The sequence below is a fragment of the Oncorhynchus masou genome, chromosome 8, assembly GCF_036934945.1.
Source record: "Oncorhynchus masou masou isolate Uvic2021 chromosome 8, UVic_Omas_1.1, whole genome shotgun sequence".
Taxonomy (NCBI): domain Eukaryota; kingdom Metazoa; phylum Chordata; class Actinopteri; order Salmoniformes; family Salmonidae; genus Oncorhynchus; species Oncorhynchus masou.
In genome coordinates this window covers 17,711,437-17,728,027 of record NC_088219.1, presented here as the reverse complement: position 1 = coordinate 17,728,027, position 16,591 = coordinate 17,711,437, and the positions used below count along the sequence as shown (strand labels likewise).

General features: G+C 45.9%; 1 protein-coding gene across 4 annotated transcripts in view; it reads right to left on the bottom strand.

The window, feature by feature from the left end:
• Nucleotides 1-16,591, bottom strand: part of LOC135544266 (latent-transforming growth factor beta-binding protein 3-like) — a 51,578-nt gene that overhangs the window by 20,366 nt on the left and 14,621 nt on the right. For all 4 annotated transcript variants that reach the window (XM_064971746.1, XM_064971749.1, XM_064971747.1 and 1 more), the window contains exon 2: nucleotides 1,859-2,140. In XM_064971746.1, coding sequence (XP_064827818.1) covers nucleotides 1,859-2,140 — 282 coding nt within the window. The remainder of the gene's footprint in view (nucleotides 1-1,858; nucleotides 2,141-16,591) is intronic.

Sequence of the window (16,591 nt, the reverse complement as noted above, 5' to 3'; positions counted from 1 at the left end):
CTCCAGCAGGGGTTCCCAGTCGGGAGCCTCCGGCGACGATCTGCAGTCCGGAGCCTCCAGCGGTGGTTCCCAGTTCAGAGCCTCCGGCGATGATCCACGATCCGGTTCCCCCGGCAACGATTCACGGTCCTGAGTCTCCAGCGACGATCCACGGTCCGGTTCCACAGAAGTGGAGTGATCAGCGTAGGGAGCGGGGGCTACATCCCGAACCGGAGCCGCCACTGAGGGTAGATGCCCGTCCGGACCCTCCCCTATAGGTTCAGGTTTGCGGCCGGGAGTCCGCCCCTTGGGGGGGGGGGTTTACTGCCACTCTGACCTTAGAGATCCTTTAAATTCTCTATTTGGTAGGTCAGGATGTGACTAGGGTGGGAAATCTATGTTTATATTTCTTTGTTGGCCGAGTATGGTTCCCAATCAGAGGCAATTGTGTATCGTTGTCTCTGATTGGGGATCATACTTAGGCAGCCCTTTTTCCCACCTTCTGTTGTGTGATCTTGTCTTTGTGTGTTGTATGTGTTGCATGTGTTTTTGGTGGAACATTTAAAATTAAAGAAAATGTACGCCTACCACGCTGCACCTTGGTCTTCATTTAACGAAGGACATTACACCCTAGGCTAATGACTTCTCCAAAGTCATTGGAGTCAGCTGGAGTCAGGAGTCAGCTAACCTGAAGTACAATCATTGAGATGAGATTGGAGATGTTGGTTAGAGCTGCCCTGCCTTATAAAAAACACTCACAAAATTTGAGTTTACTATTCACAAGAAGCATTGACTGATGTGAACCCTGCCTCAAACAAAAGAGATCTCAGAAGACCCAAGATGATGAATTGATGACTTGCATAAAGCTGGAAAGGGTTAGAAAAGTATCTCAGGGAGAGGGGTATTGCTACACTGAATCACATGGTGTCCACGGTAAGACACATTGTCTATGAATGGAGAAAGTTAAGCACGGTTGCTACTCTCCCTAGGAGTGGCCATCCTGCAAAGATGACTGCAAGAGCACAGTGCAGAATGCTCAATGAGGTTAAGAATAATCTTAGAGTGTTAGCTAAAGACTTAAATAAATCTATGGAACATGCTAACATCTCTGTTGATGAGTGTATGATACGTCAAACGCTAAACAATAATGGTGTTCATGGGAGGACACCACGGATGGCTGAAGTTCGCAAAAGAGCATCTGGATGTTCCAGATGGCAAAATATTCTGTGGACAGATGAAACTAATGTTGAGTTGTTTGGAAGGAACACAACACTATGTGAGGAGAAAAAAAGGCACAGCACACCAACATCTAAACCTCATCCCAACTGTAAAGTATGGTGGAGGGAGCATCATGGTTTGGAGCTGCTTTGCTGCCTCAGGGCCTGGACAGCTTGCTATCATCGACGGAAAAATGAATTCCCAAGTTATCAAGACATTTTGCAGGAGAATGTAAGGCTATCTGTTTGCCAATTGAAGCTCAACAGACGTTGGGTGATGCAACAGAACAACGACACAAAACACAGAAGTAAATCAACAACAGAATGGCTTCAACAGAAAAAAATATGCTTTCTGGAAAGGCCCAGTCCTGACCTCAACCCGATTGAGATGCTGTGGCATGACCTCAAGAGAGTGGTTCACACCAGACATCTCAGAATATTGCTGAACTGAAACAGTTTTGTAAAGAGGAACGGTCCAAAATTCCTCCTGACCGTTGTGCCGTTCTGATCCGCAACTACAGAAAATGGTTGGTTGAGGTTATTTCTGTTATTAAAACAAAGGGTTCACATTCTTTTTCTTGCCACTGTATATGGGCACAGGAATGAAAATATACAGAAATGTGGCTGTGGTTTCAGTGACAACAGTTTGACATGATGGGTACCTTCTGATGAGTGGTGACCTGCCCCCTGTGCCAGGGGCAGGGTGAACACAGAGTGGGTCTGTGTCAGCTGTGGTCGCCCCATGGCCACCTGCTCTCCCTGGCTCTGGCCGTCAGACAGCACCGACAGGGTGTATACGGGCTGCTTGTTGCCCCGCGCCGCCTGGGCCTCGGGCATCTGCCGTAGCGGGAACTGGCACAGCCGACCAGTGAAACCTGGCGGGCACAGGCAGTGGGTCCGCGAGCTGCACACCCCTCCATTCATACAGGTCAGTGGACACACAACTAGAAAGACAGGAAGAGAGAAAAAGGTGTTGCTATTGAACAAAATCTCAAACGCATCACCAAGCCATGAGTAGTATAGGAAAGGAGAAACAGAGCACATGTCAAACATCATCCATCAACATCATGTAATGTCAGCTCTTTTTCATTTGGAGCATTATTTTAAACAGGGAACAGTTGGGACTTCTACAATAGCAGGAACATAGATCCAAAACAAAACACTGATGTCTGCAGCTTCCAGTATGAGTCACTTTGGATTTTGGGACTAAATGCCACGGTCAAATCACATCAGCTCCATACGCAAATAAACTGCCTCAGCCAATCAGCAGCAGAGAGCAAAAGTTGAGAGCTAGATGTTCCGGTTTTCCACTAACTTCCACTAATCCGTTAACAAAACGACACTCCATCTTAACTCCTCCTCCACATTTACTCGATTGGTTGAAAAGTGCAGAAGACCACCTCCCCCAACATGTTTTTTTCTTCTCCTCATCAAGCCCAGTATGTAGGGCCTTCAAACTCAACTCTGGACCTCGAAGCCAGTTCCACTGCATTTTTTCATTGTTCCCCTCTAATCAGTGACTGAATTAGGCCTGAAACACCAGGTGTGTGCAATTAATTATCAGGATGAGCTTAAAACCAGCAGTCTCCGGAGACCTCGTAGGGTAAGAGTTGAATGACCCTGATTTAGGGGATGTAGTTTCAGGCGTATCTCATACGCCTGCTGCGCTAGGTTAGGGCAGAGCAGAATATTGATACGAATGACCGCTTTTTCCTGGTTTATGGAAAACACTTGAAACCACAGGAGCCCTGCTATGCCATATACACTGCTCCGTAGGTTTCCCTTGGGTTTACTTTTCAAGCAGCTCCTTTTCTCCCTAAAGGACAATCAGATGAAACCGTGGGGGCAGAGTACACACCAGACTGAGACCATCAGCAGAAATAATGGTGAAGACTGGTGCATTAATAACGCACATATTAGAATAGACATATCACAAATTGCACTAAATAATATGAACAGTAACAAACGGACATTTTTACAATTTATCATTCCCAAAATGTTGTAGTTTCTCTATGTCCCATGTTGTGTTCATGAAAGAAATTAGAAGCTGAAGCTCAGTTGTTTGGATGTCTTGCCCTGCAGTCTAACATAACAGAATCACAGGGATGCAGGCAGCATGAGTTCCTGGGCAGGCAGGCAGAGAGAGAGATATGGCTCATCATGTCTGACGGGGACACACCCAGTGGTTGAGAGGAGGCCTGTTCGTGTTACCCGCCCGGCAGAGCAAAGCTCCACACACTGGAGCAATTAGGCCTGGACTGCCTCGGAGTCTAGGCCGCTGTGTAATAACGGGACTAGATGCCCTCAAACACAACGGGGAATTTTTAAACCAATGAAAGTCAAGGAAAATAGCAACTGGAGAAATCCCTCTAATGTTTAAATGTGCAGCGGGGTGGGCTGTTCTGACGCAGCCTGCACCATAATTACCCGTGACAGTGGTCTTTAACCCAGAGCAGGCAGCTACATGCAGCAGTTGGTTACTGGGGAGGCTCACAGATAGCAGGGGAAAACATGGAGCGTAATCCAGCTGGAGAATGACTTCCCTAAAAGGGAGAGTGGAGAGCAGAGCTCTCCAGATGTGTGTCTGGCTGACTTTTTGTCTCAGTATAGAAAGCTGGAAAGAGAGAGAGAGAGAGAGAGAGAGAGAGAGAGAGAGAGAGACTATGGGAGGCGCACAGTACTACATAAAGCCTTGACTACATGGAACTCTATTCCATATCAAGTAACTGATCAAAGCAGTAAAATTAAATTTAAAAAACAGATAAAATACACGTTATGGAACAGCAGGGCCTGTAAAGCAACACAAACATAGACACATGCATACAAACACACAATAACATACGGACTATACACACATGTACACATGGATTTTGTATTATACATATGTGGTAGTAGAGTAGAGGCCCGAGGGCACACACTTAATATGTTGTGAAATATGTTATGAATGTGTTGTAATGTTTTTCAAATGTATAACTGCCTTAATTTTGCTGGACCCCAGGAAGAGCAAGGCAGCAGCTAATGATCCATAATAAATACAAGTACAAGATACAATTGGGAAGAAAGAGAGAGAGAAAGAAAGACAGGGGTGTAACCTCCATCCAAACCCGACTATACAACTAAAACCCACAGAGACTGGAGAGACAACATAGGAAAAGTCTGGTAAAGGCTTGGGGAGAAAGCCGGACTCAGAGTAGACCCTCTGACACACACACACACACACACACACACACACACACACACACACACACACACACACACACACACACACACACACACACACACACACACACACACACACACACACACACACACACACACACACACACACACACACACACACACACACACACACACACACACACACACACACTCACTCAAGCAATACTTAGGTCCCTCCATGACAAACAGTAAGGAAGGACTCCTTTGAAAAAATAACACAGCCCTTAGGTATCGGTACATCAAAATATATTTTTGTCTCCAAGAAAATGTTGTGCACATGCCATGAAGCAGACTGTACTTCACGGTGGTTTAAAAAAATCAGGTGAACTAATCATTCTTTTTGATGTTTAGAAGTAACAGGCACTGCAGCACAGGGCTGTCTGCCATTTCAAGCACATCTCTTGCTGTGTGCTTGTATTTGGAATGGTATTCCCTTCCCCACAGATTAGCTACAGTAGTTGAGTGGAGGACTGGTGACTCACCAAATACAGTAACTAATCAGGTAGAGAGGGTGGACCTCCAAGTCCACTAATCAGTCTACACCACACTGAATGGATCAGGAGGCCAGGACTCAAACTGGTCCTCTTACAGTATACAGGATGGGTTTAAACTAGACTCTCTCCCACATCTGCTTCGTCTATCTAAACCAACCCAGGGCAGTTAGAGAGACATGGGTGTAATACACATGGACTAATGCTTTCTGCAGACTGTCTGAGTGAGTGAGACGATGTGGGACTGTTTGTAATGGTCTGAGTGTAGCTGGTGCAGAGGAGTCAGCAGAGATGAGTAACACAAGTAACTTTACTCAAATATTCCAATAACATGTCGTAATACCGAGCCCACAATAACGGACCGAACATACATAAAACAATTACGCACAAAAACCATGGGGAAAACAGAGGGTTAAATAATGAACATGTAAATGGGGAATTAAAAACAGGTGTGTAAACAAAGACAAAACAAATGGAAAATGAAAAGTGGATCGGCGATGGCAAGAAGGCAGGTGATGTCAACCGCTGAACGCCGCCCGAACAAGGAGAGGGACCGACTTCGCCTTGACACGCGGCTCCAGTAGTGTGTCGACACCGACCTCTGGCACGACCCGGAGGGCGAGGCGCAGGGCGATCCGGATGGAGGCGGTGGAACTCGGTGGAGACGGTGCAACGAAGGGTCCAAAACGTCCTCCACCAACACCCAGCATCTCTCCTCCGGACCACACCCCTCACACTCTACGAGGTAATGAAAGCCCCTCGCCCGACGCCTTGAGGCCAGTATGGCTCAAACAGCATACGCCGGGGCCCCCTCGATGTCCAGAGGGGGCGGAGGAACCTCTCGCACCTCAGACTCCTGAAGTGGACCAGCCACCACCGGTCTGAGGAGAGACACATTAATACAGTAATCAGGGGGAAGCTCTAACCTGTAGCAAACCTTGTTCAGTCTCCTCAGGACTTTGAATGGCCCCACAAACCGCGGGCCCAGCATACAGCAGGACAGGCGGAGGGGCAGGTTTTGGGTCGAGAGCCAGACCCGGTCCCCCGGTGCGAACACCAGGCCTCACTGCGGTGGCGGTTGGCGCTCACCTTCTGACGCCCCACGGCCTGTTGCAGGTGCACATGAGCGGAGTCCAGGGTCTCCTCCGAGCGCTTAAACCAGTCGTCCACCGCAGGAGCCTCGATCTGGCTCTAATGCCAAGGTGCCAGAACCGGCTGATACCCCAGTACTCACTGGAAGGGGGGGGTTAGTGGAGGAGTGGCGGAGCGAGTTTTGGGCCATCTCTGCCCAGGGGATGAACGCCGCCAACTCCCCCGGCCGGTCCTGGCAATAAGACTGCAGAAACCTACCCACATCCTGGCTTACTCTCTCCACCTGCCCGTTACTCTCGGGGTGAAAATCAGAGGTAAGGCTGACGGACCCCCAGATGTTCCATGAACTCCCTCCAGACCCTTGATGTGAACTGGGGACCTCGATCAGACACTATATTCTCAGGCACCCCGTAGTGCCAGAAGATGTGTGTGAACAGAGCCTCCGCAGTCTGTAGGGCCGCAGGGAGACCGGGCAAAGGAAGGAGATGGCAGGACTTAGAGAACCGATCCACAATGACCAGGATCATGGTGTTACCCTGTGAGGGAGGAAGATCTGTGAGGAAGTCCACCGATAGGTGTGACCACAGCTGTTGTGGAAGGGGTAAGGGCTGTAACTTCCCTCTGGGCAGGTGCCTAGGGACCTTGCACTGGGTGAACACCGAGCAGGAGAAACACAAACCCTCACGTCCTTGGCCAAGGTGGACCACCAGTACTTTCCAATAAAACACACTGTCCAACCAATGCCAGAATGACCAGAGGAGGGCGACGTGTGGGCCCAATAGATCAACCTGTCGCGGACGGCAGACGGAACGTACAGACGCCCAGCTGGACACTGGAGGGGAGTGGGCTCTGTACGTAACGCCCGCTCGATGTCCATGTCCAGCTCCCACATCCTCGGTTCCACCAGGCACGAGGCCGGAAGTATGGGAGTGTGATCTATGGACCGCTCCTCTGTGTCATACATCCGGGACAGTGCGTCTGCCTTAGCGGTCTGGGAACCTGGTTTGTAGGAAGGTGAAAACAAAAAGGGTAAAGAACATGGCCCACCTTGCCTCTCCTCGCTGCCCGGATGTACTCCAGATTGCGGTGGTCAGTCCAGATGAGAAAAGGGTGTTTAGACCCCCCATCCAATGTCACAGCCAACAGCTCCCGGTCCCCCTCATCATAGTTTCGCTCCGCCGGGTTGAGCTTCTTCGAAAAGAAAGCACAGGGGCTGAGCTGTGGTGGTGTACCCGAGCGTTGAGAGAGCACGGCTCCTATCCCAGCAGAGGAGTATATCCGAATGTCGTCGATATATACCACTGCATCCTGCCCGTGCAGGTCCCGGACAATCTCGTCTACAAAGGCCTGGAAGACTGATGGAGCATTCATTAACCCGTACGGCATTAACAAGGTACTCATAGTGCCCTGAGGTGGTGCTAAATGTAGTCTTCCACTCGTCCCCCTCCCGGATACGCACCAGGTTGTAAGCGCTCCTGAGATCCAATTTTGTGAAGATGCGCGCCCCCGTGCATTGACTCTATCGCACTGGCTATGAGAGGCAGCGGGTAGTGATTTGGTTGATACCTCGATAGTCAATGCACGGCATATCCACAGGAACAAGGGGAATCCCAAAACTATGGGCAAATGCTCTGTCAATAAAATTCCCAGCTGCGCCTGAATCTACGAGGGGAAAACTCAGGAAAATTATAAACAAAAACATGTGATCAACAGGGGGCTCTGAGTGAGCCTGGTGCCGAATCACCTGGGGTGACACGAGAGTGCCCTGCCTGCTGCCTCAACTCCCTGAGGAACCTCCCCAGAACCGACCAGCAGTGTGCCCACAGATGGTACAGGAAACGGCCCCTCCTCCGGCCGCCCTAAGCGCAGCACCTCCCAGCTCCATGGGCGTCGGAGCGGTGGTGCTGGGGGATGGAACAGACAGGCCCCGATCCTGACGTCCGCGGGTAGCCAGCAGGTTATCCAGCCGGATGTACAGGTCCACCAGCTGGTCAAACGTGAGAGTGGTGTCCCTGCAGGCCAACTCCCGACAGACGTCCTCGCGCAGACTGCACCGGTAGTGATTGATCAGGGCCCTGTCGCTCCATCCCACGCTGTTGGCCAGGGTCCGGAAGTCCAAGGCGAACCCCTGCGCGCTCCTAGGCCCGTGCCTCAGATGGAACAGACATTCACCGCATAATGGTCCAACACCGCTTCTCCTTCCCCCCATTTGGCATTGGCCCACTCCAGGGCTTTCCCTGAGAGACAGGAGACGAGGGCAGACATGCTCTCATGTCCCGAAGGAGCCGGGTGGACGGTCGCCAGGTAGAGTTCCAGCTGGAGTAGGAACCCCTGGCATCCGGCAGCCGTCCCATCATACTCTCTCGGGAGCGCGAGCCGAATCCCACTGGGACCAGGTGAAGGAGGGGTGAACAGTGGTGTCTGTTGTAGTGGTCCATCGTCTGCAGCACACGATCCATGGCGGTGCAGAGACATTGCAACATGGTCGCATGCTGCTGGACGCACTCCTCGACCGCCCAAGGGGGGTTGTCTGCACCTACTGACTCCATTTGTGGTGCGTGATTCTGTAATGGTCTGGATGTAGCTGGTGCAGGAGAGATGAGTAACACAAGTTACAAAGTAACTACTCAAATATTCAAATAACATGTCGTAATACCGAGCCCACAATAACGAACCAAACATAAATAAAACAATTACGCACAAAAACCATGGGGAAAACAGAGGGTTAAATAATGAACATGTAATTGGGGAATTGAAACCAGGTGTTTCAAAGACAAAACAAATGGAAAATGAAAAGTGGATCGGCGATGGCTAGAAGGCCGGTGATGTCGACTGCTGAACGCCGCCCGAACAAGGAGAGGGACCGACTTCAGCGGAAGTCGTGACACTGTTATGATCCAGTCATGATAACATGTGTTCCACTGCATCCCTGAATTATGAAACCCAACTGGGCACAGAATGTCTGCAGAGGTGAAAATGTCCCACTCTGTTTAGTGGGTAGCAGACAGTGTCAGAATGACCTAGTGTCGATCATCTGAAACACTAGAGCCACCCAGCTTTAAGCTCTATTACCATGCCAACAAATGGGCAAAGACTGGTGGAATCAAAGTTGTTTCCACGTAATTTTAACACAAAATGTCTATTCGATGACGCTGAATCTCCATGGAAAACTGATTGTATTTGCAAAAACTCATCAACGTAAGGGCATTTAAAAAAAACTAAATCCAATGGCATGGTGACATTTGTTGTTGATTTCACATTGAATTCATGTTAGTTTACAAGTCAACCAAATGTAATACAAAACTATATGTTGAACTCATGTCTGTGCCCAGTGGGTGGTGCTATCTAGGCTATATTATATAGCACTATATATTATAAAGCACTTCTATGAAACCCATATGGATATCCATATGAAACCCATATCCCAATATGGATATAAATTCTCGGCCCCCACCATTAATAACGAGGCCCAAATCCTCAGGGGATGTGTATTAAATTATCCTCACATGTCACTTTCACATTATACAATTTTAATGCCATGTCTTTGGAAATAGATTTCATACTCAAAAAATTGGCTCACAGGTATGTTCCAAACCGCATTTAAAGGGGAAATCTTTTTCCTATCCAGCATCTGCTGGAAGCGAAAGAGAAAAGACGGGGGGAGAGGAGGAGGGAGAACTGACTTTGTTTTGTGTTTCAAAGCTCTTCTCGACATGGTGTTTTATGTGACAGAGGAGTGAGAGCTCCTTTCTCATAATGCCATGATTTAGACTGAGACAGACAGTGTGTAGGGGAGGAACTGCAGAAAACTGCAGGAAATAGAGGGAGAGAAAGAAAGAGGGATAGGAAGAGAAAGAGAGAGAGAGAGAGAGAGAGAGAGAGAGAGAGAGAGAAGGAAGAAAAGGGAGAGTGGAGAGAGGGGAAGAAGGAGAGAGAGTGTGTGAGAAAGAGAGAGAGAGAGAAGGAAGAAAGGGGAGAGTGGAGAGGGGGGAAGAAGGAGGGAGAGTGTGTGAGAAAGAGAGAGAGAGAAAGAAAGAGAAGTAAAATAGAAAAAAAAGTGCGATGGAAGAACCATCAGAGGGATCCAAATGAATCTGCTGTTATCGCTTCTTCAGATGCAGAGAGACTTTTTCATAAATACATACCTGTCATTCTTAAACTGTAGTGTGAGCAAGCTGAGACAACGATACACACATAGATATGAATGTACACACACACACACACACACATACACAAAGTGTGCCACTGATGCATTACCACAGATTTGGCACACTAACCAGCCTGGTTTCATATACTAGACGTAACATAGTAAATGTAAATCTGGGACACTCAAATTAGTATGACATGTTACGTTTGGTTTCATAAGACAAAAGGTTACTATGGGAAAACCTAAAGTACAGAGGTTTTGGTCGGAGTGGATGGGCGGGCAAATAGAACCAAACATCTAGCAATCCAAAGGTTGGTGTTTGAATGTCATCACTGACAACCTTAGCATTTTAGCAACTTTGCAACTATACTGAACAAACATATATATGCAACGTGTCAAGTCTTGGTCCCATGTTTTTTGCTCTGAAATAAAAGAACCCAAAAATGTTCCACAACCACAGACATGTGGTTCCACAACCACAGGCATGTAACCATGCCAGCCCAGGACATCCATATCCAGCTTCTTTACCTGCAGGATGGTCTGAGACCAGCCACCCAGACAGCTGATATAACTGTGGGTTTACACAACTGAAACATTTCTGCAAAAACTGTCAGAAAGCTTCTCAGGGAAGCTTATCTCCGTGCTCATCCTCCTCACCAGGGTCTTGACCTGACTGCAGTTCGGCGTCATAACCGACTTCAGTGGCCAAATGCTCACCTTGGATGGCCACTGGCACGCTGGAGAAATATGCTTTTCACGGATGAATCCCAGTTTCAACTGTACCGGGCAGATGACAGAGAGCTTGTATGGCGTCATGTGGGCGAGTGGTTTGCTGATGTCAACGTTGTGAACAGAGTGCCCCATGGTGGCGGTGGGGTTATGGTATGGGCAGGCATAAGCTACGGACAACAAACACAATTGCATTTTATCCATAGCAATTTGAATGCACAGAGATAACGTGACAAGATCCTGAGGCCCATTGTCGTACCATTCATATTCCACCATCACCGTTTCAGCATGATAATGCACGGCACCATGTCACAAGGATCTGTACACAGTTTCTATAAACAGAAAATGTTCCACTTCTTCCATGGCCTGCGTACATCAGACATGTCACCCACTGAGCTGTCTGGGATGCTCTGGATCGCCGTGTACGGCAGCGTGTTCCAGTTCCCGCCAACATCCAGCAACTTCGCATAGCCATTGAAGAACAGTGGGACAACACTCTTCCACAGGCTGATTAACAATATGTGAAGGAGATGTGTCGCGCTGCAAGGGGGAAATGGTGGTCACACCACATACTGACTGGCTTTCAGATCCACCCCCCTACCTTTTGTTAGGGTATCTGTCACCAAAATATGTATTTCTGTTTTCCCAGATGTGAAATCCATACATTAGGGCCAATTGACTGATATCTCCCAAATTTTGTGATATCCTATTGCGATCTTGTCTCATCGCTGCAACTCCCCAACGGGCTCGGGAGAGGCGAAGGTCGAGTCACATGTCCTCTGAAAAATTACCCGCCAAACTGCACTTCTTAACACATGCTCGCTTAACCCAGAAGCCAGCTTCACCAATGTCCTGGAGGAAACAGCGTTAAACTGATGACTGAAGTCAGCCTGCAGGCGTCCGGCCTGCCACAAGAGGTTGCTAGAGAGCGATGAGCCAAGTAAAGCCACCCCTGGCCAAACACTCCCCTAACCCAGATGAAGCTGGGCCAATTGTGCGCCGCCATAAGGGACTCCTGGTCATGGCCGGTTGTGACACAGCCTGGGATCGAACCTGGGTCTGTAGTGACACCTCAAGCACGGCGATGCAGTGCCTCAGACTTCTGTGCCACTTGGGAGGCTGATTTACTTCTTTGAACTGTAACTTAGTAAAATCTTTGAAATTGTTGCATGTGCGTTTATATTTTTGTTCAGTGTACTTACTAGCTACTTTGCAACTACTTAGCATGCTAGCTTACCCTTCTCCTAACCTTAACCCTTCAACCTAACTCTTAACCTTAATCCTAACCTTAAACCTAACCTTAAATCTTATGCTTAACCCGCCACCTAGTCACCTAGCTAACGTTAGCCAAATTGGAATTCGCAACATATAGAACAAATTGCAATTTGTAACATATTGTACAAATTGCAATACGTAACATATCATAGAAATTGTAATCCATAACATTTCATATGAAATGGATGATGGTCATCCACAAATTAATACATACCATACGAAACATAACATATACCAATTGGAGTGTCCTGGATTTACATTTCTATTTTATGTCTACCCCAGAGTCCAGGTTGCACTAACATAGACCGATATGTACCATACTGTACATACACAGAAATACTGACACATTTTGGAATGTTTAATTATGTTATTTCAGACCAATTACTGGTTGCTAGGTTTTCATTCCAATCAACCAGGTTTGAGGACAATAAGGGGGAAGAATTTTAGCCGAGGAAAATATTTCAACATTAGGTCTTACTTTACTAACTCAAGACTTGGACGTTTCTACACTCCAGATTGAGCAAGGACCATTCTATTTTCTTTTCAGTGAAAATAGCCCCAGGAGCAACAATAGGTTCAACTAAATGCCCATTCAAATGAAACCTAGCTGAAGAGATGAAAGCTCAGAGCTCTCTCATATCACTGCATCACAGTTCATACAGTGCATGTAAAACCAGAAAAACTCATACATCCCCCAGACCTCAGCATGAGCTTTAGTAGAGGGGATCTCCTGCCTGTCTGTATGCTGTTTGTGTGTTTGGGGTTTGGCTCGGAGTGTGGCCTCTCACCCACGCACTTCTGTCTGGAGATGACGCAGCAGCCTGACTGCCTCCCACTTCAGCCTCACATCCAACCACAGCCTCTCTCTCCCAACTCAAATATTCCCAGCTCAAAATGAACAAATGATAGTTTAACGCTCCAGTTCAACAGCTAGTCTACGTACAGTGAGCTGCAAAAGGGATGAATCCCGGTGTACATCTGAAAGCTTTTGTTTCTTAGAAGACAATCTGAAATATGTCAGTGGGTCAGTAAGGCTGGCCAGCTTATTTATCATCCTTTAAAGCAGGGATAGGCAACTGGCAGCCCCCCTTTTGTAGGCCCGCGGATCAATTTCCAAAAACTAAACTCAGTCGGGGTCTCAACTTAATGTTGAGAGGTAGAATAGTAGAATATACAAGGTTCAATTTCCAAATTTAGAATTTTTCTCAGTACAGTATGTCATTCACTGAAAGTCACTTAATTAACCCATGTCAGCTAACATGTTTAAGTTAGGCAAGTTTGTCTAGCCAGTTATCTAAACTTGTAGTAGTCATGGTTAGTCACTCTCACTCAGATATATTCAAAACTGCAAACATCTTGCTCCACCCCATGGCAAAATGAGTAAAATTGCAGGAAATGTCCCTTAAAACTCACATTTTTCTGTCTGTTCCATGAAAACGTGAGTAGAATTGCATGAAATTAGTTATACAATTGCAACATATTTTCTCCGCCCCATGGCAAAAAGTGGAGCATTGCAGCAAACTTCATTCCAAACTGGCACATTTTCTCTATACCCCATGGCAAAATGTGTACATTTCAGGAAATTAACTTTAAACATTTGTTTGGTCAATTTTACTTAGGCTAAGGCAGGCATTGACTGCACGTGTAGGTATGGATGTGGGTACGCAGACCCACAAGCCACGGCTTCCCCTCACGATGAGTTCAATTCTTTTTTGTGGCGACCACCCCATCAAAGAACTCCATCCCTGAGTCAGTGATTATGAGAGTATGATTATATGCCTTAAAAATGTATGGTGTTAAAGAGGAGAGAGTATTTGCCAAACCATCAGAAAATAATAATATTAAGTGAAACCCTCTATCTGTAACCACAGGAAAGTTCTCATTGTTAGTACAACTCAGCATTACAAATATTGTACTAGTGATAACAGATAAAATAGATGATAATAATAATATATAATGATATAATGATAAGAGAATGACACATTATGGGTCACTAGCAATCAATGTATGATTCAATAATTCCAATAAGCTCCACAACCCACATCAAATAACTCCATTTGAATTTCTTCACACCCCCTGCAAAAATACCATCAAAAGGACAACGACAAAAACAACATTACACCACAATAACGATCTCCACCACTACCACTACTACCACTATTAAAAGGGCATGATGACAATAATGGGAGGCACAAGGTCTTATGATGCTCTTGTCTTTACCATCAGTAGAATAGCAAGAAACCACATCCCCAAATATGCCTGCTTTAAACTGGCGCTGTGAGACCACATACCACATACACAGAGTGGACTCTGGACTTCTGTAGCTGTGCCCATAGCCCAGAGTAAATGACCTAATCACTGGCTTTTTAAAACACAGGCCTGAGAAAGTCTCCTCCACTTCCTCCAGCCGGCTAGCAGGCTGCCTGGGAGTAAGGGACTCTGTTGACTAATTGGGAACTAGATAGAGCTACCTATTAGAGGTCGACCGATAATGATTTTTCAACGCCGATACCGATTATTGGAGGACCAAAAAAGTCCGATACCGATTAATCAGTCGATTTTGTTAATGTATTTGTAATAATGACAATTACAACAATACTGAATGAACACTTATTTTAACTTAATATAATACATCAATAAAATCAATTTAGCCTCAAATAAGTAATGAAACATGTTCAATTTGGTTTAAATAATGCAAAAATAAAGTGTTGGAGAAGAAAGTAAAACTGCAATATGTGCCATGTAAGAAAGTTAAGTTCCTTGCTCAGAACATGAGAACATATGAAAGCTGGTGGCTCCTTTTAACATGAGTCTTCAATATTCCCAGGTAAGAAGATTTAGGTTGTAGTTATTATAGGAATTATAGGACTATTTCTCTCTATACCATTTGTATTTCATTAACCTTTGACTATTGGATGTTCTTATAGGCACTTTAGTATTGCCAGTGTAACAGTATAGCTTCCGTCCCTCTCATCGCTCCTCCCTGGGCTCGAACCAGGAACACAATGACAACAGCCATCCTAGAAGCAGCGTTACCAATCGCTCCACAAAATCCACGGCCCTTGCTGAGCAAGGGGAACAACCACTCCAAGTCTCAGAGCGAGTGACATTCGAAACGCTATTTTCGTGCACCCCGCTAACTAGCTAGCCATTTCACATCGGGTTACACCAGTCTAATCTCGGGAGTTGATAGGCTTGAAGTCTTAAACAGTGCAATGCTTGACGCACAACGAAGAGCTGCATTAGTCTAAATATTCCTGTTACATTGCACAACCTTCAATGTTATGTCATAATTACGTAAAATTCTGGCAAATTAGGCAGCCCAAACTGTTGCACATGCACTAACTCTGCGTGCAATGAACGCAAAGAGAAGTGACACAATTTCACCTGGTTAATATTGCTTGCTAAACTGTATTTCTTTTAGCTTAATATGCAGGTTTAAAAATATATACTTCTGTGTATTTTAAGAAAGGCATTGATGTTCATGGTTAGGTACACATTGGAGCAACGATACGCACCACATCGATTATAAGCAAAAGCAAGACACGCAAAATAAACTAGTAATATCATCAACCATGTGTAGTTAATTAGTGACATTTTTTTGCAGTATTACTTTAGTGCCTTGTTGCAAACAGGATGCAATTTTAGGACTATTTGTATTCTGTGCAGGCTTCCTTCTTTTCACTCTGTCAATTAGGTTAATATTGTGGAGTAACTACAATGTTGTTGATCCATCCTCAGTTTTTTCCAATCACAGCTAATAAACTCTGTAACTGTTTTAAAGTCACCTTGGTCTCATGGTGAAATCCCTGAGAGGTTTCCTTCCTCTCCGGCAACCGAGTTAGGAAGGACGCCTGTGTCTTTGTGGAAACTGGGTCTAGTGATACACCATCCAAAGTGTAATTAATCACTTCACCACGCTCAAAGGGATATTCAATGTATGCTTTTGAAACATTCTACAAATAAACACCCTTTTTGCTAGGCATTGGAAAAACTTTTCTTTTTGGTTGAATCTGTGTTTGAAATTCACTGCTCGGCTGAGGGACCTTACAGATAATTGTATGTGTGGGTTACAGAGATGAGGCAGTCATTCAAAAATCATGTTAAACACTATTATTGCACACAGAGTGAGTCCATACAACTTATTATGTGACTTGTTAAGCAAATGTTTACTCCTGAACTTATTTAGGCTTGCCATAACAAAGGGGTTGAATACTTATTGACTCAAGACTTTTCAGCTTTTTATTATTAATTAATTTGTAAAATGTTCTAAAGACATAATTACACTTTGACATTATGGGGTATTGTGTGTAGGCCTGTTACAAAACAATCTCAAATGAATCCATTTTAAATTCAGGCTGTAACACAAGAAAAAAAGGAAAAAGTCAAGGGGAGTGAATACTTTCGGAAGGCACTATATATATATATATATATATAGTACC